Below are 26610 nucleotides of genomic sequence, written 5' to 3' on the forward strand. Positions count from 1 at the left end.
TAATTCTGATCAGACAGATATGAAAAACTCTCTACAAATGATTCCTAATCGTTAATTATTTTATACTTTTTCGTAAGCGTGAATTTAGTTTGCAATGACATGAAACATACCTGAGTTGTTCTACTTATTGAAAACGAAAAAGATAATCAAAATAATAATCATAGAAACCTGAATACGAAAAATTAAGATTGTATTAATTTTATTCGCATAAAAACTTATAAGTTTCCTTGCTGTATACTTTGCCCTAATCCTTCAATTACAATTAACTTATTTGTAAAGAATTTGAATATATGTTGAGGTTAGGTATGAGTCAGAAAACTTGTAACTGAGGGGTTTATTTGTGAAACCATGCACGCAGAGTATGTTTGGTGAAGGTTGATAAGAATTAATTTGAAAATATATGTTTCTGATAGAGAACAAGTGTTTTGATTAATTAAAATAAACGAAGAAGGTGAAGATGAAATCATTAATTTTTATCTATTTTTACTTAAATTATAACTTTAATTCTTTTTATTTTTCTTTACTTAAATTATAACTTTAACTCGTATTTGACTATAATAAAAAAATCAATATAAATCTTAATATTTTAATGAAAGATAGTTAGTTATATATAACACTTTCTAAATAAATTTAAATAATTTATTATTATTATTATTATTATTATTTATTATTATTATTATTATTATTATTCAATTCCATCATGCTTTTCCTTTGTTAAATCGAGTTAATATAATTTTTCTCGTTAAATTAATGATAATAATTTTTTTTATAACAATTTAATAGATAATATGTTAGACTAACAAAAATGATACATGTGTGTACTATATTATTATTATTATTTTTCAAAACAATTAATTGAAATATGAGACAAATTTGATATATACATATATATATATATATATATATTATATATATATATATTATAATATATATATATATATATATATTATATATATATATATTATATATATATATAATAAAAATAAATAATTTACTCAAAATATAATTATAAAAGTAAATTAAACATAACTTTGACCCACTAACTTTTATACATGTATAAGAATAGAGAAGGTTTATTGGAAGCTACCAAATACTAATCATCATGTCAAAATCTACTACCTAAATAGAAAATCAATTATAAAAGATACTCACTCTTTCACTTTTAATAAAAAATAGAAAACATAAACATTGTATCAAATTTATTTTTCACTAAAACATATATAAAAATTAATTTAATTTTAAGAAATTTTTTTTAAAAAGTGTAGTATTTAGTATATTTTGATCTCATATAAATCATCTAAATTATATAATTTTATATTCAATTCCTGACAAATATTTTTTTGTCCATAACATTTTGTTATCTTTTTATGATAAAAAAACTAGTATTCAAAATACTGTCTAAACTAAAAAAAAAAATACTACGGTGAATATTTAAAAAATATAGAGAAATATAATAATTTAGCAATAACCATAACCATATTTGAATCAAAATTATATTATAGTATTTTCTATTCTTGTTATCTATTTTTAATAAAATTATTTACTTAGGATCACCAAAAACATTATTGTCTTTATTAAATCACGAATCATTATCATTTATATCCTCATAAAAGGAAATTATAGCATTGACTAAATCATACTTAGATCATATTTACTAATTAATCAATTTTTTTAAATAACTTCTATATAATTTTTAATACAATTTTTATAAAATTACATATATTTTTTTAAATTAGATTATTTTCATGTTTTTAATTAATTATTTATCAAAATAGTAAAAAGTATATATGTAACATACTAATTTTAGTAGTTTACTACTCACAAAAAAAAATAAGACATTATAGAATTAATAAAATAAAACAGATTTCTCTCAACTGATCTAGTATTAATACACTTATCTAAAAGAAAATAACTATAATAATAAATATATTTAAAAGAGTTAAATGTAATCATTAGACAACCAAAAAGACGTTATGCATCATGAGTGTCCTTCACCAGAGATGATTCAACACCTATCCATCAAATGCTCACACCAATAAGGTAATCATCACAAAAGAAACAAATAACACATCAAAGACAACAAAAGAGATAGTAGGATAAGCTAGTGTTCAAATGAAAACTTCATAAACAATTTAACACATCACATATTAGTTCAACATTTATAAGATTCTATAACTCATATAAATATATAATCATTTGACTCTAGACTCAATTATCTGGGTTCATGTTTTGACATATGTATTTAATATAGGTGTGCACCCGTAGTAGTATTTATACTTTGCAGAGTCATAAACACAAGAGTTATCACCTTACTATTCACGAGGTTAATCTTTCACACCTGAGATCAAAAGTCCATATTAAAGACCTCATGTCATTCTTTCTCTCACCACATTCATCTTTATATGAGTTAAATGGTTTGTAGTATATCAAGATACCTATTTTCAGAACTCTCATATGTTAAAGCACACACTAAACAACATCACCATCAATTCCTCCTTAGATTGGTTCCAACCACTCTCAAATAGACATCACAAACTAGTTGTAACATCCCAATTATATAACAACTTATATAATAAGGACGTCAACATCCAAATAAAGAGAACAGTCAGATTATGACGTGTAATTAAGTGCGAAATTACAATCATCCAAATAAGAGACGGAATTTTAAACTTAAATAGTTTAAAATTATTGAACACAACAAGCGTTCAAATAGGAAATTCCTAAGTAGACTACACCGCAACATCAGTATCCTCTAGTTCTGGTTGCTCCAAGGGAATCTCCTCGACAACATCTGCTCCCATCCAAGTGGATGATCATCGCCAAAGAAACATACCCAAACAGCACACAACAAACAATGCAAGGGTGAGCTAGATATACAGTAAACATTAACACTATTCACACAGAATTTCAAGACATGAATAGTAATAAAATAATACTAAATCATAATATAAAAGCATAGAAATACTAAATCATAGTATAAAAGCATAGAAATGTTAGCTCCCCTTACCTCTTCTCCATAATTATTTTCCTAATAGAAGTTATTCCCCAAAAACTCTTCAGAACCTCTACTCTTTCTACAACTAAAAATTTCTTCCTAATTCTTTCTTCTCTATTTCTCAAGCTCTCACTTGATTCCTCTTCTCTTGGTATAGAATACCCTTCCCTCCAATGGCTATTTATAGGTAAAAAAAATTTACTATTCATTAATTTTTTTAATATTATTTATTATTTTAATATTATTTAAAAGTAATATTTTAATCATTAATTTGGTTAAATCTGATCCTAATTCTATCCATGCTAAGGAATCCTAATTTCTTCCATGCTAAGGAATCTTAATTTCTTTCATGCTAAGAATTTATTTTTACTATTCACTATTCACTTTTTACTATTTACTATTCACTTTTTACTATTCAATTTTAAAAAAAATACTAAATAAGTTACCAAAAATTTGAACCTCTCCTTCTAAAATTACCATAATTTTATATCCAAAATTTACATTTTTCTATCCATTAAAATTATTATTACTAATAAAATACTAAAATTTACTACTATAAATATTTTTTTTTTCATGGGTCTCACACTAGTCATCATATTCTCATTCATAAATCAACCTTTAACACAACATAACTACATAAAACACATACGAAAATTAGTGTTAGACCTTGTTAATCTCGTCCAGAAAGACTACTCTATTCGCTTAGCGATTAGTACTTAAAAGTATACCCGCCTAGCGATTAGATGGCTCGTTCAACCACTGTCGAGTTAGAGAGTTCTATGACTTTCGTGGCGCTTAGCAAGAATATTCTCGTCCAACGACCACTAGGTCTGCAACCCGGACTTTTAGCTCGCCCAGCAACCATATTATCACTCAACGAAAGTCGAGTAATGAATCCCCTGACTTTGGTTTTACTCAACGAGAATATCTCGCCCAATGACAACTCAGTGGCTTCCTGATACTAATCTCACCCAATTAGAATATACTAATGTTACCAATAAGATGGATTGAAGCTTTGAAAGATTTTGATGATAATGCACTCAAAGACTTGAACAAAAATTTACATGACTGGAAGAATTTATGTTAAAACTTTTTATTGAAGATTTTATATTAATAGCTTTAGATTTTCAAATGTAACTTAAAGAAGTCTTGTATCTACTTTTTAGTTTAGAAGATTTACGACAATAATCGATTATCACAAGAAAATTAAGAAAACACCTTGATTCGGCAATAATTTATTATCACTTAGGATAATCGATTATCCCCAAAAGCATGAATTATCAAGATTCGCAGATAATCGATTATCACTTGGGATAATCAATTATCTCTAGTAGTTGGGAGCTATCTGTTTAGCTTCTGACCTAGCTCGAACCTTGGATTATAAATATTGTGTTTCAAAGTTCTTTAGAGGTTACTTAGCATAATGATTAGTCTGAAATACTTTATGTGTTTAAGTTAGCTTGATTGTTTCGGTGCTTAAAGAATGAGAAGTTGTTACTTAGTGTGTCCAAGTTGGTGGTGCTTTTCTACTAACCAGAATCAAGTTGTTCATTCTTTTATGAGTCAAAAGAAGGTGTTGTTCATCTCTTGTCTGTTAAGGGAGGTGTTTTCTAATCTTATTCTTATTATCCTTTTGTAAAGTGTTTTACATTTAGTGAAAAAGTGAATCCCTCTTTTAGAGAGATTAACAATTGGACGTAGAATCCTTTTATTCGAACCAGTATAAAATTACTTGTGTAATTCTTCTTCTCCCTTATCTACATTAATTATTTACTTTTGAACAACGCGAGTTTTTAGTTTTATTGAAGAAATTTTTAAAAGAAAAAAATTGTTCAAAGTAAAGTGATTTTTAACTTAAAACAATTCACCCCGCCCCCTCTTGGTTTATCCTACGCTTAAATATTCCACTGCACGTTTTCTAAGAATATATTAATCCAGCGAGTCTGCATAATTTTACAGAACATGAATTTTGCAGATTTATTTCTCACAAGCCTCTTCAATTCAGCCTAACACTAACCATATATAGCAAAACAACCAATAATCATATCATATGCAATTCAACAATACAATTGACCTCAATTACAATCTCAAACATAAATCATAGCAAGAATTCAAACACCCCATCGCTAAAGATGACTCTACTACACAATCTCAACACAACAGGTCAAAATTCACCACTCAACTCAATTCTGCAAATTAACTCTCACACAATCATGTGATCATCAATCAAAACTTGTTTATTAATTAAGAAACTAGCTCTTTTTACCTGACAAATAACCAAAAATCTCTAGGAATCATAAAACAGCTCCTAAAGCTCACGAAGTTCTATCGACTCCTACGAACAACAAAAACCTGACTAAGGTACATCATTAGAACCACTAATAAGCAAAGACTTAAATTGGTGACTCAAAAGACACATGCAAACTGATGATGTGTTTTAAAATAATGAAACTCATTTATAACGAAACTATTTATATTAAAACTAATTAATACTAAAATAATCGAGTCTCACTATTTTTAAATCGCTATCACTTTTAAAATGTAAATTTGTAGATCTTTGTAATATAAATAATAAAATTATAAAATTATATTATTTTAACATATATATATATATATATATTATATTATATTATTTATATATATATATATATATATATATATAATCATTTGGTAACTTATTTTCATATTCCTTTAATTGGATAATTTTATTCTTTAATGAATAAAAATAATTTATTTTCATTTTATAAAATAATAATTGAATAAATTTTTTAATTTAAGATAAATAAAACATTTTTATTTCAAAAAATAATGATTAAATATTTTTTAAAATACTATTTTTTATAACATTATATATGTACGCATTAAATTATATTATCTATTTTTTAATTAATTACTCATAGAAATAATAAAATTATATATTTTTTAAAGTAATAAAAAATGTGAATACAATATGTTTTTACCAAGTATAATAAAAATATAAATATGGGTCCATTATAGGTGTATATGTAAGACCAGGAAAAATGGGGTCTTATAAATAAAGTAATTTTCAGAGACTTTGGTGTTTTAGTTTGATAATGAGTGTTCTTGAGTGTATACCTTTATTAGAACATAATTGTTATGTTATTTTATTTATATTTTGACTTAATGACAAAATGGTTTTTACACTTTATTAATTAAGTGTAGAAATTAAAATAAGGGAGTGTAGAAAGGAAAAACATACAAATTAAATAATCTCGAAATTTAATAAAAATATATTATGTAAATCTTTTAGAAGATTTACTTATTGTTATTTTTAAAAAAGTAGTTGAAAGAAAATAGGAGATTAAATTTTGGTGGGTTTAGATATTAAAAGAGATATTATTATTATTAGATATTGGAGATATTTTAAATGATATATTAAGATATTATTATATATAATTAGATATTATGGCTAAATAACAATAATATATATTATTGATAGACTCATTATAATAAATTAGAATAAAATGTATTATTATAAGTGAGAAAATATTACAAATAGAGTTGGGTGGATTTATAAATATTAAGATATAGAGAAAGGGATGGTTTTGTGTTTAGAAACTCTAAATCAAAGAGAGAAAACGGGAGGAACATAGGAGATTGTTGTTTTGGGAGAAGAAGAGAGAAAGCGATGAGAAACTCTTAGTGTAAAGGAAGATTGGTGATATTTTAGGGTTGTAGATAAAGCCTTATGATTGGCCAAGGTATGAGTACCTTTGTTTGTTTTTGGTTGTATGTGTTCTTAATTATCTTGATTGGTAATCCTTGTTTTAATACATGTGTATACGAATATAATTATTTGTGGTTATTGTTAGGTAAGAGTTTGTGTATTTATGAACATAGGGTTTATGTAATATTTATGATGAGTTTTCCCTATGAATATATTATGTATGTTTTGTTGTTTGATGTAAAGGGAGAACAAAATTATGACGTTTGAGGGTTTCCATTCAAATATATGTTGTAAGTGTTAGGTTATTGGGCTCCCTTCCTATGTGGAGAATAGGCCAAATAATATGGACCATTATGTCTCACTTTGTTTTAGTGGAGATGGGTCAGATTAGTAGGACACATTAGAATTATTTGAAGAGAGGGAAAAGTCAAGTGAGAGAAAGGAAGAGAAAAAGTCATTCCTGCATTACATAAAACCTACACTGGTGTTTTCGTCGTTGTAAAGTCGTTCACTGTTGGATCGGGCTGATTTTTGGACAGTGGCTTCCAGACTTATGTTTCTTCATTCTAACCATTCAGATCATTAGTAGGTGTCTAGTTTGGGAGAAAATAGTCTTACATCAGCAGTTCTTCAAAAGAGAAACAAAAAGATGAAAATTCTCCAAAACATAACTACTGATGCGAGACTTTTTTCTCCCAAACTAGACCTTAGATTTCCGATCTGAAAGGTCAGAATGAAGAACCATATGTTTGGAACCCACTGTCCAAAAATCAACCGATCCAACGGTGAACGACTTGACAACGACAAAAACACTAGTGCAGGTTTTATGTTATGCGGGAATGACTTCTTATCTTCCTTTCTCTCTCACTCGACTTTTCCCTCTCTTCAAATGACTTTAATGTGGCCTATTAATCTGACTCATCTCCACTAAAACAAAGTGAGACATAATGGTCAGCATTATTTGGCTTATTCTCCACATAGGAAGGGAGCTCAATAACCAACACTTACAACATATATTTGCATGGAAACTCTCATGCATCATAACTTTGTTCTTCCTTAGCATCAAACCCTTTGTTGGAATAACCAAAAAAACATACACAATACATTCATAGGGAAAACTCATCACAAATATTATATAAACCCTATGTTCATTCATACACAAACTCTTACCCTACAATAGCCACAGATAATTATAATCATATACACATGTATCAAAACAAGGATTACCAATCAAGATAATTAAGAACACATATAACATACAACCATAAGTAAACCAAGAGTTTGGTCATACCTTGGCCAATCATAAAGTTTTATCTACAACACTAAAACACCACCAATCTTCCTTTACACTAAGAGTTTTTTGTCGCTCTCTCTCTCCTTCTCCCAAAACACCAATCTCCTCTCTTCCTCTGTTTTGTCTCTTTCTTTTAGAGTTTTTAGAGTTTCTAAACATAAAATCATCTATTTTTCTATATCTTAATATTTATAAATCCACCCAACTCTGTTGGTAATATTTTCTTACTTATAATAATACATTTTATTCTAATTTATTATAATGAGTCTATCAATAATATATATTATTATTATTATTTAGCCCTAATATCTAATTGTATATAATAATATCTCAATATATCATTTAAAGTATCTACAATATTTAATAATAATAATAATATCTCTTTTAATATCTAAACTGATCAAAATTATATTTTCTATTTTTTTTCAACTACTTTTTTAAAATAACAAGTAAATCTTCTAAAAGATTTACATAATATCTTTTTATTAAATTTGTATAAATCCATGTTTTTCCTTTCTACACTCTCCTATTTTAATTTCTACACCTAATTAATAAAGTGTAAAACCCCTAAACCAAAATATAAATAAAATAAAATAATAATTATGTTCTAACAAAGATATACCCTCAAGAAAGTTACTTATTAAACAAAAACACCAAAGTCTTAATACTACTTTATTTATAATACTTTATTTTCCTGGGTCTTACTTTGGTTAGTTATGTACATTTGATAAATTTTCTTTTCATGCACACAGTAATTTTTTTTATTAGTTTCACTAATTTTAAAAAAAAAATTAATCACTTATTTTAAATTAAAATAACTGTTTTTCTAATTTAAGAAGTTGAAATAATTATTTACGGTAAAAACGTTATCTATAAATAAATAAAAGTTTCCTATAATAAAATTATAAAAATTATTTATGTTTCTACTTTTATAATTCTAATAATATATATATATATATATATATATATATATATATATATATATGTATGTATATTTCTATATAATTAAAAGGTTAATTCTTACCATAATTACTTAACAAATATTTCGAATGAATTTTAATTAATTGCATTAATTGAATGTATAAATCCATTCATTAAAATTAAAATAATGAAGATTTTTAAAAGGTCTTGACACAAAATATGCAAAATTCAATTGGTACACTTTTATAATGTATTGTATTTTTTCATCTTAAACTAAAATTGAGTTTCCTTTCAGCGCTCTGCCGCAAACCCTAATGTCGTTCCTTGAGGAATTTCAAGCCAGTAATTCCTTCCTCTATTTATCGATTTCTCTCATACCTTTTGCATATTTGGATTTTTAGGGTTTAATTATGTGATTGTGCTTTCAATTTCGCATTAACAAACTACTTTGTTTTCTTCTGCAGATTTGGATTCGCTGCCTGTTATACTTCAAAAGAAGTATGCGTTGTTACGTGACTTAGATAAGAGCTTACAGGGTAATTGTAATTTTATAATTCCATTTATTTATTTACTTCTCCAGTATGATGAAAGCATGTTTATTAAGAGTCTGTATTATTTTTCTTTAGTTTAATTTCAATGTGCTGTCAGTGAACAAAAAAATCTATTCACAGTTAAACAATAAGGAATCAAATCATGCCAAATACAAATGGTGAAGTAGTTGTAAAAATCAATAAACATGTCATACACGATAATTGTGATTGAATGAGAGAGATAATATGCCTATTTTTTTTTCTTATCCCATGATGACAAGTAAAAACTCTATTTTTATGCAATGTTATGTAGGTTAGTGACTGTTATATCATTCTATGTAGCGTGGGACTTGGTGCACTTTTCTATTAGGATGTGATTATGGAGTGACAATAATATAGAACTTAGTAGGGAAAGAGAGTGAAACTGAAAGACATAACTAGAAGTGGGGAAAAGATAACAATATAGAGAGGATATTGGGAAAGAGGGAGAAACAAAGAGATCAAACCATATGTCTACCGCAAAATATCTACCTTATTTGTAAGCAGTTATCAGACATAATTAACTAATATAATTTTCTTATTTATATTCACATATCAATATCCCTCCCCAAAATGAAGATTCTTGTCCTCAAAGGTTGTGCATTTCAAACATTGTGAATTGCTGCTGAAATTTGAATAGATGAACACATGTAGCCTCCTCATCAAGGAAACCACACTAGAGCACCAAATATTGTGATGATAAGATTTTTCTTCCTTCTCACATGTTTGTTGGGGATCTTTTCAGGAATTATATACCATGCATGGCTGTAACTAGGCAACTGGACATACCTTTTCCAGAGGGGTCTTGACATCATTTTCATAAAGAGAGATGAAATGTTGAGTTTATTTGAGAGTTTTTGGGAAGATGTAACTGTAGGAAACTGGACCTACTTTTTCCAGAATCCTATAGGGGCTCTAGTACCTAAGAGCAAGATTGAGCTTATGGGAGCCTTTGGAAAACATGGTGAGAAGAGGGGACAAGTAAGAAGAGTAGAACAGAATAGAGAAGAGACAGGGAAAGAGGAGAGAAACTGAGAGATCATAGAATTTATGAGAAGAGGGGACAAGTAAGAAGAGTAGAACAGAAAAGAGGTTCTGTACCCATCACAGTGTTGTACTATAATGCTGAGCCAAATGCTACAATTATAATGTTAAACATTACTTGGACTAGAATTTTTAACTTTCAATCGTAATTTCAGTACATTATGATAAGTTTGTATTTTGAATTTTGAAGACATTAAAGTTCAATCAATGTTATTGGAGATCTCATATCACATCAACTAAAGAAACAACCAAATCATAGTGTATGAGTAGTGTAAATCTTATCTTGCAAGCCAGTTGTTGTGAAGTTGGGTTAAGTAAAATTCAATTTGTTAGGCCTATTATGTTATTTGCTAATACACCACCAACAAATAAATAATCCTATGTTAGAGACCGTATACTGACTAAAGGCATAATAAAAAATATAGTATATAAGTGGATCCAAACCTTAATTTACAAACTCATTTGTGAGGTTGCATTAAATCTAAAGTTCACTTTCTAGATTTAATATATGTTATATGTTCATTATCTTGCTAGTGATTACCCATAAATATGATTAGATATTAGATATTAAATTAAAGGTACAGTGTACTATTTTTCATATTTGTGATAAATATCTGCAATGCCCATTCCTGTATTAAGGAAAAAGAAGAAAAACGTAGTTGTGTGTCTGTTTCTACTCTTATCAAATCACATCTTCGCTCTTGTTTAAGGTTTCCACTCAACATAAGCATTGTGATGTGTGTAAACAGATATTCAAAGGCAAAATGAACAGCGTTGTGAACATGAAATTGAAGATATTAGGAGGGGAGTTAGGTCGGGAAACATTACACCTGATACTTCAGTTATTAGATTCTCTGATGAAGCGCTTGATGAGCAAAAGCATAGTATCAGGGTTGCTGATGAAAAAGTTGCCTTGGCTGTCCAGGCATATGATTTGGTAGTCCATATTTATCCTGTTATGTTCGTTTTTAAGACCTTCGATAATGCTTGTCTTTGAATATATCTGCCTGAACTTTGATATTGCGTTGTTTTGCTAATACCTACTGTGATATAACTGGATCAAAAAATTGTATTTCGGCAACCCTGCTATCTGTATCTTGCTTCTTTACTAGTCTCTTTTTTCTTTTCTGGGTTGTCAATAACTTTAGTTACACTCAGGTGTTTATTGTCTGTGAAACAGTTATACAAACATGGTTCGTGTATATTATTTTCCTTTTATTACACACTTCATTTGGCTTAACCTCTTGGGAGTTGGGTAAGGAGTTATATGTCCAAGTATTATGGTTTGGTAAGAGAAATTCAGTTCAGGAATATATATTGGGATAAATTTACTGTGAAGTTAATGAAAACTGGTTTCATGAATTTAGTGATTACATATTCATCATTTTGTTGCAGGTAGATACACACATACAACAACTTGATCAGTATCTTAAAAAGTTTGATGAGGAGCTTCGGCGTGGTACTGCACTTCCTAACTTTTCTGTGCAGCTCATAATATGCAGTGTAAATGTTGTTAATAGTCTTCTTTGTGTGATAGAGTTGAAGTGTATGGTATTTGATAACAAACTAATTCTATTTGTGAATAAAACCTAATTTTATATGATTAATGACAGAAAGAGAAAATGCTGCAATAACTGGAGTGGCTGCTTCAGGTCCAGCGGGTAATACAAAATCTGGAAGGGGCAATGAAAGTGGGACTGGTAGAGGAGGGCGAAAAAAGTATGTAACTCTTCTAAAATCATTTTAATCGATCTTGTAATAGCTTTTAACTTATCCTTTATGCTTTTTGACTGTCACACACGTGCATTTCCTAAATAAGGAATCCTGCCTTTATGGTACTGTTAGGTGCTGAACTCCTGAATTACTTCTTGAGTACAAATGCGGGGTTTCCAGCTAACAATATCATACCTCAGTTCCCTCTAAAGTCTGTAACCAAATTAATATAAAATAACTTATAATTGTCACCCGACCCACGTCATAATAACCTGCCTAATCCAAAATTAATGCAAAAATAACTTCATATTACATATTATAAGTGCGTGAATCAGATTTGGTCCTATCAATGCCTCCCGGTAAACCACCTTGTCCTCAATGCCTAAAATAAGGAAATATTCCTTGCTGATCAGCACTGAATTTGTTTTCATCAATTCAAGACCTTTGAATTATCTTTCTCCCCCTAAAGTAAGTGCTCTTCCTTTTAGAACACCTCAAAGGATCCCAAATGGCTTGCCAATGGCAACATTGAAAACAATAACCTTCTTCCCTTTTTGAACATACTCTTGACAAGGAAAATGCTTACTGCCATGATACTAAACATCTTTTTTTCTTAATTATTAGCAACAGAGCCTGTACCTGCACCCAGTCTCTACTTTACGCTTGGTGAAGAATAGAATGTTGTTACTTGAATTCAATTTGTGATACCTAAAAGCATTGACTCAGATAAATTAATGAATAGGCAGATGTCAATTTTGCTGGAAGAAATGTATGATATTCTTCCGCTATCATCCCATGTTTATATGTTTTTTCTTCATTTAAAACTTTCAAGACATTTGACATTATGCTATACTTGTTATATGCTTGTACATTGGTGTCCGGATACCTTACTATCATCAATCATAGCATCTCTATATGTAGTTAAACCAGTTGATCCTAAATACTTTTAGTATATGAAAGTTCTAGATCCTCAAATACTACTTATTCTGTTACAAAACCCTAGAAGTAAAAAGTTTGGAAGCCAAATTTATTTTTATAATTCCTACTGACTAACTTCGTTAACAGCAGCAGGTTTCATTTTACTCTCAAAACAGCATTATCCTTAAAACATTTAATATATAAGCTTATGAAATGAGGAAGTGGTATTCATATTTAGCTTTCTCTTTTTTGTTCTCCTGTTTTCCCATTATGAAGAGCTTACAAAAAAAGTTACAAGGTGATACATATTTTGAATTAACTCTCCAGAACACGACAAACCACATTGGTCACAGCGGCAGCAACAGAAGCACAAACCACAGCAAAGCCAACTGGCATGGATTTAGATTTGCCTGTTGATCCAAATGAACCCACATACTGCATTTGTAATCAAGTTAGCTATGGAGCGATGGTGGCATGTGATAACCCCAACGTAGGTGTTTGTTTTCCCCGTATACATTTTTTGTCCATTTTACCTACATTGCTTACATATTTCCTTTATCTGTTCAAATTTACAGTGCAAAATAGAGTGGTTCCATTTCGGTTGTGTTGGTCTGAAAGAGCAACCAAAAGGAAAATGGTACTGTTCAAATTGCGCAGCAACCAAAAATCGGCGTAGAGGCAAATGAGGCTGAAAGAAGAATAAGAATAATCTTAAAAAATGAACGTGTATATCTGAATATCTCTAGAAGGGTGTTATTTATTATTCGGGAAATTTTGAAATAGTTAATTTCCAACGACTTTTGTATGATGTATATGTTCTTGTATGAAGAATTAATTGGTTTGCACACATTTCAGAACTATCTGTTCCTTTATTGTTCTTCCCCAGGCCATGGATTCTGCACTAATGAACTAAACGAGAATAGACCAAATCATGATCATCAGGAGACAATTAAAGTGAAAACCGCAACCAGATGGGAAGAATCTCGGTTCTACTTTTCGTTCAGACGACCATGGAGTATCCATGGAGTATCCATGGAGTATTTATAATATAAACTGATTTATCGAGGTACTTATTATGACTATCTATTCCAGTTTAGGATATTTGTGCTAAATATGATTGGATGATTAAGAATGCCTAAAACGGACAATGTTCCCGGAACAATACCTTGATTTAGGGGGTAAAAATTGTTCCAAATGTCTTATAATTTGAATTATTGTAGTTAACTTTTCTTACCTACATCTCGTTCTCTCACTATGATTACAGTGATGCCTTCACAAATAATTCAACTAAAAAAGGTTGTAAGTGTGGGTTCAGCACCAATTCTTGTCTTGAGGTGCAATCAAATCAATCGAAGCCGGTTAATAATCCATGCCACCCATTCCACCTGCCATAGCAGGAGTATCTTTATCATCCTTAGGAAGTTCAGACACGACAGCTTCAGTTGTTGTCATCAAAGATGATACACTGCAGAAAAAGGGTCATAAGCATTATGCAATCTACATAATAACAAAAAAAAAGGTACAGCTGGTGAGGCTATATAGATCACATGACACCATTATTAAAAACCCAGAGTTAGAAGGCCCGGATATAACGGTGTACATCACAAACAAATAGTTAAATGCATCAATATCTACATAAAAGTTTCGGAATATCCTACCTTGCTGCATCAACCAAGGCTGTCCTAATCACCTTCAATGGGTCAATGATTCCGGATTTAACCATATCCACATACTCACCTAATTACGCAAAAGAAAAACAAATAAAAATACAACAGCAAAATCAGTTTCTCTTCTGACGAGGAATGAACACTAACCCTTGGCAGCATCATATCCTAGATCATGATCGTCTTGTTCCAATAGTTTGCCAACAACAACCGCACCCTCAACTCCCGCATTTGATGCAATTGTGAGCACAGGTGTCTGCATTATATTTGGGGTCAAGCAACTTCAGTTATAAGCAATATAGATCTTAGGAATATCAATCATTTAGTATAATGAACACTAGGATGAGAAAAACAAAAACCATTGAGCAAGTTTTGCTTGCACAAGTGTCAGAATAAAAAATGTAATATGGAGGAGCAGAAGAGCAATTCAGAAAACAGACCTTTAAAGCGTTTTGGATAATCTGGACACCAATCTTCTGATCAAAGTTAGCAGTTTGAAGTTTATCCAACTCTTTTGATGCATATAGAAGAGCAACACCACCACCTAAAATACCAGAACAAAATGAGGTCAGATTTGATTCGTGATTGTAAAACTGATAAACTGTATGCACTGATATTTTACCAGGTACTATGCCCTCTTCAACAGCAGCCTTAGTTGCATTCAAGGCATCTGTCACCCTATCCTTCTTTTCACCAACTTCGGCTTCGCTGGCTCCTCCAATCTGTAGAAAGGTATTTTTCAAATGTTACTTTTGTCATCGTAGAACCTCAGTGGGATTTTCACCCCAGACAAACCATTATACAAGATGACATAAGTAGGTATACCTTGAGCACTGCAACACCACCAGAAAGCTTGGCCAATCTTTCCTGTAACTTTTCCTTGTCATAATCTGAGGTGCTATTTTCAATTGCTGACCTAATCTGTTTATAAAAAGTCATAACAAACAAGTCAGATGTGCCATTAAACCTGACATGTCGACTGGACATAGAATACATGTATAATGGGAAAACCAAATCTATTGATCAACTCAGTCAAACCTGGTCGCATCTTTCCTCAATTGATTTCTTGTCACCAGCTCCATCAAGAATGACAGTGTCATCCTTAGAAATTGTTATCTGCAACAATGAGAACCTAAGTGAGCTGCCCATACTAACCCCTATGTACTTCCATCATAAGAACAGAGAACACAACAAAACTATACACCAATATCAAACAAGAGAGTTGCTACAGGAAATTCAACATCCTCAATCAGAACCAGTAAACAACATCAAAAGTTCTACACATTCAAATGTTTTACAAATAAAGCTAAATTCTTACTTTTTTGCAAGTGCCAAGCATATCCAAGTCCACTTTTTCAAGCTTCAAGCCAAGCTCTTCAGTGATAAGCTATTGGGATACAGAAAAGGTATCATTAATAAGTAAACAAAATAAGATTTAATGCAGCAGTAACCTCAAAACAGTAAACTTACTGCTCCTCCTGTTAGAACTGCAAGATCTTGAAGAGCGGACTTCCTATTTTCACCAAAACCAGGGGCTTTAATAGCGCATACCTACAAGCAAAGCTTCATATATCAACTACACAAAACTAACAATCCAAATTTTAGGAACCTGAAGCCAAGCAGGCAATACAAACCTTAATTCCAGCACGAAGCTTATTTAGAATAAGTGTTGCAAGTGCATCACTTTCAACATCTTCAGCAACAATTAACAATGGTCTTTGTCTCTAGAAATGGGAGTAGGTGTCAGTCAGCCAATATCAATATTTTAAAAATCAGATGCAAAAGAAAGTGAATGATACTTCTCACCTTCAAAGCTAACTCTAAAACTTTAACTACAGCATTTATACTTGAGATTTTCTTCTCATGGATTAGAATGAGAGGATCCTCAAGTTCCTGTAGGCACAAGACATGCATGGTAAGTATATAAAACAAACAAAGATTCATGAGCAAGGGATTTCAAAGACTGCTATAAATAGTCTAATGCTGTGAAGTACATAGATAAGAAAGAACATACACATTTCTGGTTCTTATCATTTGTTATAAAATAAGGAGATATGTAGCCCCTGTCAAGCTTCATTCCTTCAACAACCTCCAACTCATTATATAAAGTTTTGCCATCCTGAAATAGTTCCATGATCAAGGCTTGTCAGCTAGAAATATAAAAGGAGTACAAATTCAAAACTAAACAACCCTCATGCTTATTTCCACAGAGAAAAGTAAAACAGCAAAAATAAAAATAAAAATCTTTCCACAAGTAAAACGGACATATAAAACACCAATAAATAGCATGATCAGATCAAAACTTACTGAAATTGTGATGACTCCCTCTTTGCCAACTTTCTCCATAGCTTTGGCAATCAGCTCACCAATTTCTCGCTCTCCATTAGCAGATATTGTCCCAACCTGTCAATTCCAATTCAAAACTTAAGTCCATGTTAGTATCTCCTGCAATGCGCAATGAAAGATTCTAACAAAGTGGTTCCACAAACCTGTGCTATTTCTTCAGATGTGCTAATCATCCGAGCTCTGCTTTTCAAGTTTGTTACAACAGTGTCAACAGCCATACTTATACCACGCCTCAGGTCCATTGCATTCATTCCAGCTGCAACTGATTTGCAGCCTTCAGTAAATATGGCTCTTGTAAGGACCGTGGCACATGTGGTTCCTTCAAAACAATTAAAATCCTCCCTCATTATTCAGTCATGGTAAATATCAGTGTACAGCCTTCTAGCATCTACCATGTCCCAATATGATGATAACATGCTAGATATATCAGCTTACCATCACCAGCCACATCATTAGTAGCATTAGCAACCTGCTTTACGAGACTGGCGCCAACATTCTTAACTTTATCCTTGAATTCAATGCTCTTTGCAACAGTTACTCCATCTTTAGTTACTTTAGGGCCACCAAAACTTTGCTCAATAACCACATTACGCCCCTTAAAGAGAATAAACTCAACATTAATCAACTATTGAACAATAGCAATACCTCAAAACAGACTAGCATTAATATCGTTCATTCTTTTGTCAAATAGTGGTTTTGTCCCTCGAAAGAAATAAGTTGACTTCATAAACAAATGAGATTGCAGCCACAATCATACAGAAGTGACATTCCTTCTACACTTACCCCTTACTCTACCTCCTTCACAAACAATAACTCTCCCCATGTTAACATCAACAATGAATGTAAGAAAACAACAAACTCAAGAAGCAAACAAACAATCCACTTGGTTACCTTGGGACCCATGGTTACTTTGACAGCATCTGCAAGCTCTTCGACACCCTTAAGCATCAGAGCCCGAGCCTCCACACCAAATTTAATGTCCTTAGCCGCATAATTTCGGCTCCAGCTCAACGTACTCCCAAGCTAAATCATGCAGCAAAAGAAAACAGACAAAAAAGGAACAAAGACTAAGGATTGACCCACACAAATCTCCAAAAATAAAATCTCATTCTCAAATGCGAACGTTACAATACTAAAAAGAGTGTCATTAAATCATTAGAGTTCCACCTGTTTGCTGCCACTCCTAGCAATCCTGCAATCAAAGAAACAGCAATTCAAAGTCAAAACAAAATCCCCATCAATCCCAATCAGGTGCTAGCCTCCAACCCACAAAGTAGCACCCAACATGTAAGAAGCAAACACATAATACCCAATGAGATAATAATTAAAAAAAAAAATCAAATTTTGATCCATTTTGCAAAAATTTCTATTACCCAAAGGAACAATTTGACTTCCACACAACACAGGAATAAAAAAGAACAAACAAAAGCAATAGTGGATGGGAGGGTGACCTTGCTTTGGAGGCGAGGCTAGAAGCAAAGCGATACATGATGCGAATATGAAAAATGAAGATAGAAAGTAAAGAAAATGCAGGAATGGAGCAGCTAGTGCAAAGGCAAAGTTTTAAATGGAGAGAGTGTGCGTGGGGTTTATGAAAAGAAAGAGAAGGGTCTGGAAGAAGCGGCTTCGTCTACTAGGGTTTAAGCCATCAACCCCCACACTACACGTTCAGTTCATGAAATTTTTATTTTGAATAATTAAATTGAAATATTAAAAAATAAATAAATAAAAACTAGAGTTTGTATGTTTGCATCCACAAAACACATGTTAATTATTTTTCATATTAATTTCAAAGTATATTAATAAAAATTATAATAATATTTAAAATGTTGATTTTGAAAATATTTAATATGATAAATGATTTTTCAACTTTTCTCTTTAAATAATCATATTGATGAAAAAAGATATATATGATCGTATAATTCAATACCAACTTGGGAATAAATATGAAAAATGAAATTGTTGTAAAACTCATTTACATTAAAAGAAATTGAATAAGATATAGAAGAGACCGAAATATAATGATCGCACATGTTTTTTTAATAAAAGAAATATTTCTCTTTTGTTTTAATACATAACATATTGAAGTGAGAAATAAATTAAATTATAAATAAAATATGAAATATAAATTTAGTTTCTTTAGTTGTCTCATTATTATTTGATATGGTTACAAAATTCTTGCAAAATACTTTATTCTTTAATAGATGTTGTTGTGGTTTGTAAGTTATTCAGTTATTTATGATGTATTATTTTAGGTCTCTAGGTTTGAAGGTGAAAATCTCTTATAGTAAGGTTTAATGTCTCGGTAGGTCCCTATTTTCGGCGTGAATTTCAAATAGGTCCCTTTTCTTTTCGGCGTCTCAATTGGGTTCTTTTTTGTGTAAAATTGGAGCAATTAGGGGTCTGCCGTCAAATTACACAAACGGTCGTTTAAGTTTGCCTACGTGTTATTAAAAACAATTTTGAATTAATTTTTGTATTAAAAAATGGATTTGTTCTTCAAGGGCAAAAAAGGCAAACTGGGGCAAACCCTTTTCTTCTTTTCTTCTTCGATTGGAAGCGCGGACCCAGGTCTCTTTCTCTCTGACCAGGAAAACCTAGGGCTGGGAGGCACGCCGCCGCCACCTCGGCTGGAACCGGCCACCGCCACCTCCGCCAAGACCACACCTTGGCCTCGCCAGCGACAACCCGAGCCACCGGAACCACCGTTGGCCGCAACGCCTTTGCCCTCCCTCTTGCTTCTCCGCTTCTTCGAAGAAGGTGACCTAGGGAGGTTTGCCTCCCCTGCGCGCACGCACCATCGCCACCACCGAGTCGGAAGATGGCTGCATGCTTCCTAGATTGGGCGAGAATGAATGAAGAGTGAAGTATGGGTTTTGTTTTGATTTCTGTTTCTGAGTTTGGTTGATTGCAGGTTGAAGATGGTGTTGTGTTTGAATTGGGGGAATGGGGTTCGGAAGGAGACGTGGAGTGCGTGGATGAGGGAGTGGAAATCAGGGGGAGGTAGTGCGTGTCATGGCGGAGGATGTTGGTTTAAGATTGGGAAATCAGACAAATGAAGGTTGCAAGGAACTCAGACAAATGAAGGTTGGAAGGGTGGAGGATGGTTGAAGAGGATGAAGACACTGTTGTTCTTCTTTCTGTTGTTTTTCAAATTTCCAACCACCGTCACTGACGCGTGACTCCTTTAGAGGTTCGAAATCCTGATTTGGCTTGGGCTCGATTTTGTTAATGATGGCTGAAGAAAGCAGTGGTAATTTTATTTCTCAGTCCAGCATTGAACTGTGTGAGGGAATGGAAGAAACTGTAGATGATGCAGGTGGGGAAAGTATGAATCTGGAGCAGAAGCCAATCGAAGAAGAAAAGAAGAACCGCGCTTCCAATCGAAGAAGAAAAGAAGAAAAGGGTTTGCCCCAGTTTGCCTTTTTTGCCCTTGAAGAACAAATCCATTTTTTAATACAAAAATTAATTCAAAATCATTTTTAATAACACGTAGGCAAACTTAAACGGCCGTTTGTGTAATTTGACGGCAGACCCCTAATTGCTCCAATTTTACACAAAAAAGAACCCAATTGAGACGCCGAAAAGAAAAGGGACCTATTTAAAATTCACGCCGAAAATAGGGACCTACCGAGACATTAAACCCTTATAGTAATTATAAGGAGAAACAACAAATACATAATATTTCTACATTGATAAGATATTGTTTATGCTGGGTTATGTTATTATAGATTTATATTTAATATCATTTTAAAAGACATCTTACTAAAAGAAATATCTTATGTATATATAAATTCATATTCATCTCTTATTTTATTTTATGTGAGACTTTGTTTGTATTCTAATGTATCCAAACCTGATTATTAAACTACACTTAAACACCACATATAGTAAAACAATTTCGATAAAAATTAGTACCATATATCTGATCACTCGTTTATTATATCATCTAATGATTAGTCCATCTATACTATACACATAAAAAAAAAACATTATTTTTGAGGTTGAAATTATAATAATCTAACTTATAATATAAATAAAAGATACGAAAGGTAACACTAAAATAATAAAATAAGACTTTTTTAACCAATATATTATCCAATATGATGAATTTCAGCAAAAAGTTTTGAATCAAATTAAATTAGAACATAATCTAAAGACGTGTCACGCATATGGATGTCAAGATAACAAATATAATTAGTAGATTAGAGAAAAAAAACAAAATGGAAAAGAAGTTCTTATATATATATATATATATATCAATTTCCTCAATCAAACACACACCCACCCACTTATTCTCTTATTTCCAACAGAGATATAATCATCAAAATAGACAGAATTTAAAAAAGATACCCATAAGCAAGTCAAGCTTTAAAGCATGACTTTATTTTGTTTATTTTTTTTATAATTTTTGAAGTTGTGTTTGTATGTAAGTTTTAAATTTTCTTCCTTATTATTAAAAAAAGTGTTTGAACAGTGACATGTAAGTTGAAGTGAAATAGTAATTATACAGGAAGGATTTGATTTTCAATTTTAACATAAAATTGATTTTTTATCGATCAGATGGGAAAATGGTTACAAAAATACTTTTTCCAAATATTTATTTTTAATAAATTTTAAAAAATACAGAGTATCTGCAATAAAAAAATTCCTCAAGACTCATAAAGCAACAAGATTTAAAATGAAAAATTAGAAAATAAAATTAGAATTTTGAAGTATATAAGAGTGCAGATTGAAATTATGGAAGTGCAGATAGAAGCTTGGACCTATTGTACGTTGTGGGCTGGGATAAGGTCCAATAAAACGGATTGCTTTGTAGGACTATCCACTTCAGGTTCCGACTCGAATGTAAAACCCGAATCTCTTTCGGTTCCCCTTTACACACTGAAACAGAGAGAAGAGATTCGCGTGCTTGATTGTTATTACTGTTTCTGTATTCCACACAACGAGTGTCGGAAGAGAGGAGATCGGAAAAAGATGACGGAGGCCTATATAAGGAACAAGCCAGGCATGGCGAGCGTGAAGGACATGCCGGTTCTCCAGGACGGTCCACCGCCGGGCGGGTTCGCACCGGTCCGGTTCGCTCGCCGCATCCCTAACAAGGGCCCAAGCGCTATCGCCATATTCCTCGCTACATTCGGAACATTCTCTTGGGGCATGTACCAGGTCGGCCAGGGCAACAAGATCAGAAGGTTCTTCTCTTCTCTTTTCCATCGGTTTTTCTTCTTTTTGATTTAATTCTCTATGTTCGAAATCTTTCTAGCAATTGAAGTTTTTACATTCTGTATGAGGAGTGAATTCCATTGTATTCACCTGTTTTATAATGTAATCCAGGAATCATCTTAGGTTTCCTCTTTCTGTTTTCGTAATATTATTTCTTTAATTTCATGTGTCGTTACTTTTGTTATTCCTTCTCCTGTTGGTGTTTATAGAGAAGCTTATTTGAACAGATGCCATAATCATTTTGCTTCTTTAGAATGTTTCCGTATCATGATCAAGGTTTAGCTTATGAGAGAAACTTGTTTAGTTTCTCCTTCTACTGATGTTAATGGATAAACTAGTCCAAACAAAACCTTTTTAGTGTTTTTGTGTCACTTTATAATTGTGCATCCTATTGCCAATTACATATTCTCAATTATAATATTCAGTTATCGTTGGCTATTGTTCTATCTTTTTTATTTGTCCATGATTCTTTAACAGCATCTATTAATACAGAAATTTATATTTTTAAATCTTACAATTTGAAGTGTTGTCGACAAATTCTGGGATTTAATTGAGCATATGAGCTCGTGATCTGTTATTCGAGACTATTATGAATCATTTGACTTGTAGATTTAATTGTGGCGTTGGATTATTACTGTAGGAATCTGCTTCTTTGCTAGGAATTTAGATTTGTTTACTGTAATTGAATTTGAGTGAAATTATGTTAACTAATTGTCCCGTTGTTGAGGATCATCCTTGCAATTGACGTTTGTTCATTCTGTAGGAGTACTGATTCCATTTTGTATTCAACAGTTAGTGTTGTAGTTGTTATCGCTGATTTCATTATATTATTTATTTATTTCAATTACTTGTGGCTGTTAAACCATTTTTACAGCAAGACGGCTTGGGTTACTACTTGACCTAATTTTTTAAATCAATAGGTGTTCATAGTTTTAGTGCTTTTCGTAAAGCAATTTAGAACACCTGGAATAACTTCTATGAAAGTGTTTTTGCCATAAGCAGTGGTCTTCCTTGATTCTCTGGCAAAGTCAACCAAATGGTTCACTTCCACTTTTATAAAGGGAAACCTTAGTAAAATGTTGCACAACTTTACTTGACGCCAACCTCTTGATGTAATCATACGACCCATTGGTAACCTCCAAATCATATTCTAATTTGAGGTTGGAATGAAAGAACTCTAGATACAAGCCATTGGTAACATCATCGTATTTACTTTCGTTCTTATTGAAAGACTTCTTAGGTCTTCTCCATTGCTTTATAGATATAGTCAATAGTTGTTTTTCTTTTCCCATCTACAAGATGTAATACATGACCAAGAGGAACTGTGACTTTGAGAGTAAAATCCACATTATTCCAAACGCGGAGGCGGAATGATAGGCCTCAGGACTTTGAGAGCAATTGTTAATTTATGAATCATAAAGAGGGATAGATTTTTCGTGCAGTGATTTATATGTTCAATTATGGTGATAAGTTGTTAATTGTTACTGCTGGAATCTGCATCTTTCCTTGTTCTCAAACTGGCTACCTTGGATTGTGCATTTCTTTAGCATATTTGAATGAATATTCTGTTAACTAATGATCCAAACCAAACATTTTTGGTTTCTTTGCTTCCTCTGTGATTTGGTTGTTTCATTGATTTCCAACTTCTATTTTCTTAACAACCTGGCTTGATTATAGCTTATATGCAAGCCATGTATTCGAAAAAGGATTTATTCAATCTAGTTAGTACGAAATACTTGAGGATCCAATTTTACCGAAAATTTGACCATGTAAAATGTTTTCGGTAGAGATGAGCTTCTTGAATTAAATCAATACATGAAATACTTTCCTAAGAAATACTTTCAGGTGAGAGCATAGAATACGGGACAGTTGAAAATGTTTTTCCCTTCCTTTGAAGGGTTGTTCCAGTTGACCAGAAAAAAAATATTTTACACTCTTATTAATTTGTTTTAAGAAACTGGATTGGGTCGATTCTAAATTTCTCAGCAAAGTAGAAACAAAGCAGCTTGTATTTTCCTGTGTAAGTTAATTTTTTATTGGAAAATTGTTTCTCTTTGGTCTTTGTGGGAAAAGGATATGGACAGAAGACAAAACTCTCGGTGTTATTTTTCTTAAAAAATTTAAGTTTCTGTTAGGTAACGAGAGGTGAGGTGACCTCCAATTTTGATTTGAAAAAAGTATCAAAAGCACCTACTGTACTACTCGTAGATTTTGTCCATAAAAATAAATGTATATTAGTGCATATTATTGGATATTTCTTTCTCACCACGAGTCTCTGATTTTACTGTATTTTATTCTTCGTCTATTATTGGTTTTGGGGATTGGTGGGATGTGATACTGAAAAATAGATATAGCCGTTCATGGAAGAATCAGACCACGTAGGTTTGCTTTCAGTTCCTAGTCAAAAACTTAAACTGATGTATAATGCTTCACTTCCTATAGGGCACTGAAGGAAGAAAAATATGCTGCCCGCCGATCCATACTGCCTGTGCTACAGGCTGAAGAGGATGAGAGGTATTTGAGACGCTTTCACCTATTTTGTATCAACAGATAGAGCTACTATTGTGCTAAGCATTTTGCATCTCCATTATTTTTTTGTTTTCTTCCTAGATTTGTTAGAGAGTGGCATAAATACCTCGCGTATGAGGCAGAAGTGATGAAGGATGTGCCTGGTTGGAAGGTTGGTGAAAGTGTGTACAATTCTGGGAGATGGGTGCCCCCAGCCAGCGGTGAGTTGCGTCCTGATATCTGGTGATGCTTTTTCAGCCATCTCCATCCGAATTTGTGCTGCTTCTTGCATGTTCGTTACATTCTGGTACTTTTGTCCAGTCTCTAAAATAAATTTGTATCTGGAATATTTGTGACTTTTTTGCGAAATTTTAAAACAAGAATGCATTTTGTATTTGTCCTTCATGTTGGCAATAACACTTATCTCCGATGTATGTCAGTATATAAATGCACATTCTTGGCATTACAAATTGTGCGCTTTTTTCGTAACTTGGGGAAAGAACAAGTCTCAAACCCAAAAAGAGAGAAATGGTGAAATTTTTAACAGTTTTTAAATAGCTTTGACGATGATGTAGGGGACTAGAGAATACTCCATCTTAGCCTGATTTCTAGAACAATAAAACGCAAACTTAATTGGAGGAAAGAAGGGTTAATTCCACCATTTCTCCACCCTCTTGGTCATTAACTATTTGGAAAATCTTTATGTTCGTTGTTTCATATTTCCTTAGTAGTGATTAAGTGAGCACGGAATGGCAACACTTCTATAAAGAACTGGTGCCTGACTCTGGACACTCAAATATGTGTGATTAGAAGTTTGAGGCTGATTGTTTTGAGGAATCAGAAACCAAGTGAGAGCCTTGAATCATACCATCTCTGATATTGGCAAGTTTTCAAAAAGAAAGGGTGAAAAGGGTGAGGCAAAAATTAGGGATGTAGAAAACAACACATTTGATTCCGTTGGATTTACTTGCATCATAGGTATTCCCTACACATAAATTAAATTTAAATGAACAAGCTTCATAGATTTTTAGTCTTTTGGGATTTTAAAAGAATATTTTTAAATTTTATACCCAGACTCGTGCAAAAGTACAAATCACATGATTTAGAATCAAGTCGACCATGAAATCAGATGGCGTTTGAATGATGAATATCACCCATGTAACTTATTTTTACCTATAGCAATCAACTATGAAAGCGTTCTTTTGCTATTTGTCATTTGCAATTATTTTTCTCAGTTAAATCACTTTTATTAGTTTTTTTTTAATTACGAAGAGATTTGGAGTTGTTACTTGTTTTTATCTTTTGTTTTCTTTATTATGTTTCAATTTCTTTATTTTTTACATCGTTGATGTTTATTATAAATTTTTCTCTTGTAATTTTAAAATATTATTAAAGTTAAAATAGAAAAGAAAATTTATATACCATAAATATTCCATAGTGTCTTTTTATATGAAAACAATATCAATGAAAAAGATTACGTTTAATAGGCAAAAAAAACTAAATATATATTGCGTAAAATTGGATAATGTCTTAAAAAATTCTGTGTTTTTTTTGTGTGTGTGTGCTGATTTTATAATTTCTAATTGTAGATAATTCTATATATTTGAATTCATTTGAAAACGATAAGAAGAGAATTACTCAATAAAGCTTTAGTGATTACATCTAAAATAAATTTTAAATTCAAACCAACTTTATATTATGTTTTTATTTTTGTTTAAAATATAGAA

At 31.6% G+C, this 26610-nt stretch overlaps 3 protein-coding genes across 4 annotated transcripts; 2 read left to right on the top strand and 1 right to left on the bottom strand.

Annotated features, from left to right (window-relative positions):
* Positions 1–9138: 9138 nt before the first annotated feature.
* On the top strand, positions 9139–13996 carry LOC108326155 (PHD finger protein ING1). Its single transcript, XM_017559469.2, has 7 exons — positions 9139–9240; positions 9363–9434; positions 11261–11448; positions 11907–11970; positions 12125–12230; positions 13470–13632; positions 13718–13996. The coding sequence occupies exons 1-7, from the start codon at positions 9213–9215 to the stop codon at positions 13826–13828; spliced, it is 732 nt and encodes a 243-aa protein (XP_017414958.1). The 5' UTR covers positions 9139–9212; the 3' UTR covers positions 13829–13996.
* A 278-nt stretch (positions 13997–14274) lies between these two features.
* LOC108326154 (chaperonin CPN60-2, mitochondrial) lies at positions 14275–18821 on the bottom strand. 2 transcript variants are annotated; one of them, XM_017559468.2, is made up of 18 exons: positions 18604–18820; positions 18320–18344; positions 18044–18175; positions 17588–17747; positions 17296–17471; positions 17114–17209; positions 16821–16925; positions 16613–16699; positions 16441–16530; positions 16277–16357; positions 16125–16193; positions 15845–15922; positions 15632–15727; positions 15429–15528; positions 15247–15350; positions 14957–15062; positions 14801–14879; positions 14275–14607 (listed from the first exon to the last, which is right to left on the bottom strand). In XM_017559468.2, the coding sequence occupies exons 1-18, from the start codon at positions 18639–18641 to the stop codon at positions 14502–14504; spliced, it is 1728 nt and encodes a 575-aa protein (XP_017414957.1). In that variant the 5' UTR covers positions 18642–18820; the 3' UTR covers positions 14275–14501. The 2 variants fall into 2 exon arrangements, with proteins under 2 accessions (XP_017414957.1, XP_052730591.1); XM_052874631.1 differs by lacking the exon at positions 14801–14879 and having other exon boundaries at positions 18604–18821.
* A 3168-nt stretch (positions 18822–21989) lies between these two features.
* LOC108324283 (NADH dehydrogenase [ubiquinone] 1 alpha subcomplex subunit 13-A) lies at positions 21990–25353 on the top strand. Its single transcript, XM_017557193.2, has 3 exons — positions 21990–22344; positions 24818–24889; positions 24986–25353. Exons 1-3 carry the CDS (start codon positions 22130–22132, stop codon positions 25128–25130), a joined length of 432 nt encoding a protein of 143 aa, XP_017412682.1. The 5' UTR covers positions 21990–22129; the 3' UTR covers positions 25131–25353.
* Positions 25354–26610: the final 1257 nt, after the last annotated feature.

This window comes from Vigna angularis, chromosome 3 (assembly GCF_016808095.1).
Source record: "Vigna angularis cultivar LongXiaoDou No.4 chromosome 3, ASM1680809v1, whole genome shotgun sequence".
In the NCBI taxonomy this organism is placed as follows: domain Eukaryota; kingdom Viridiplantae; phylum Streptophyta; class Magnoliopsida; order Fabales; family Fabaceae; genus Vigna; species Vigna angularis.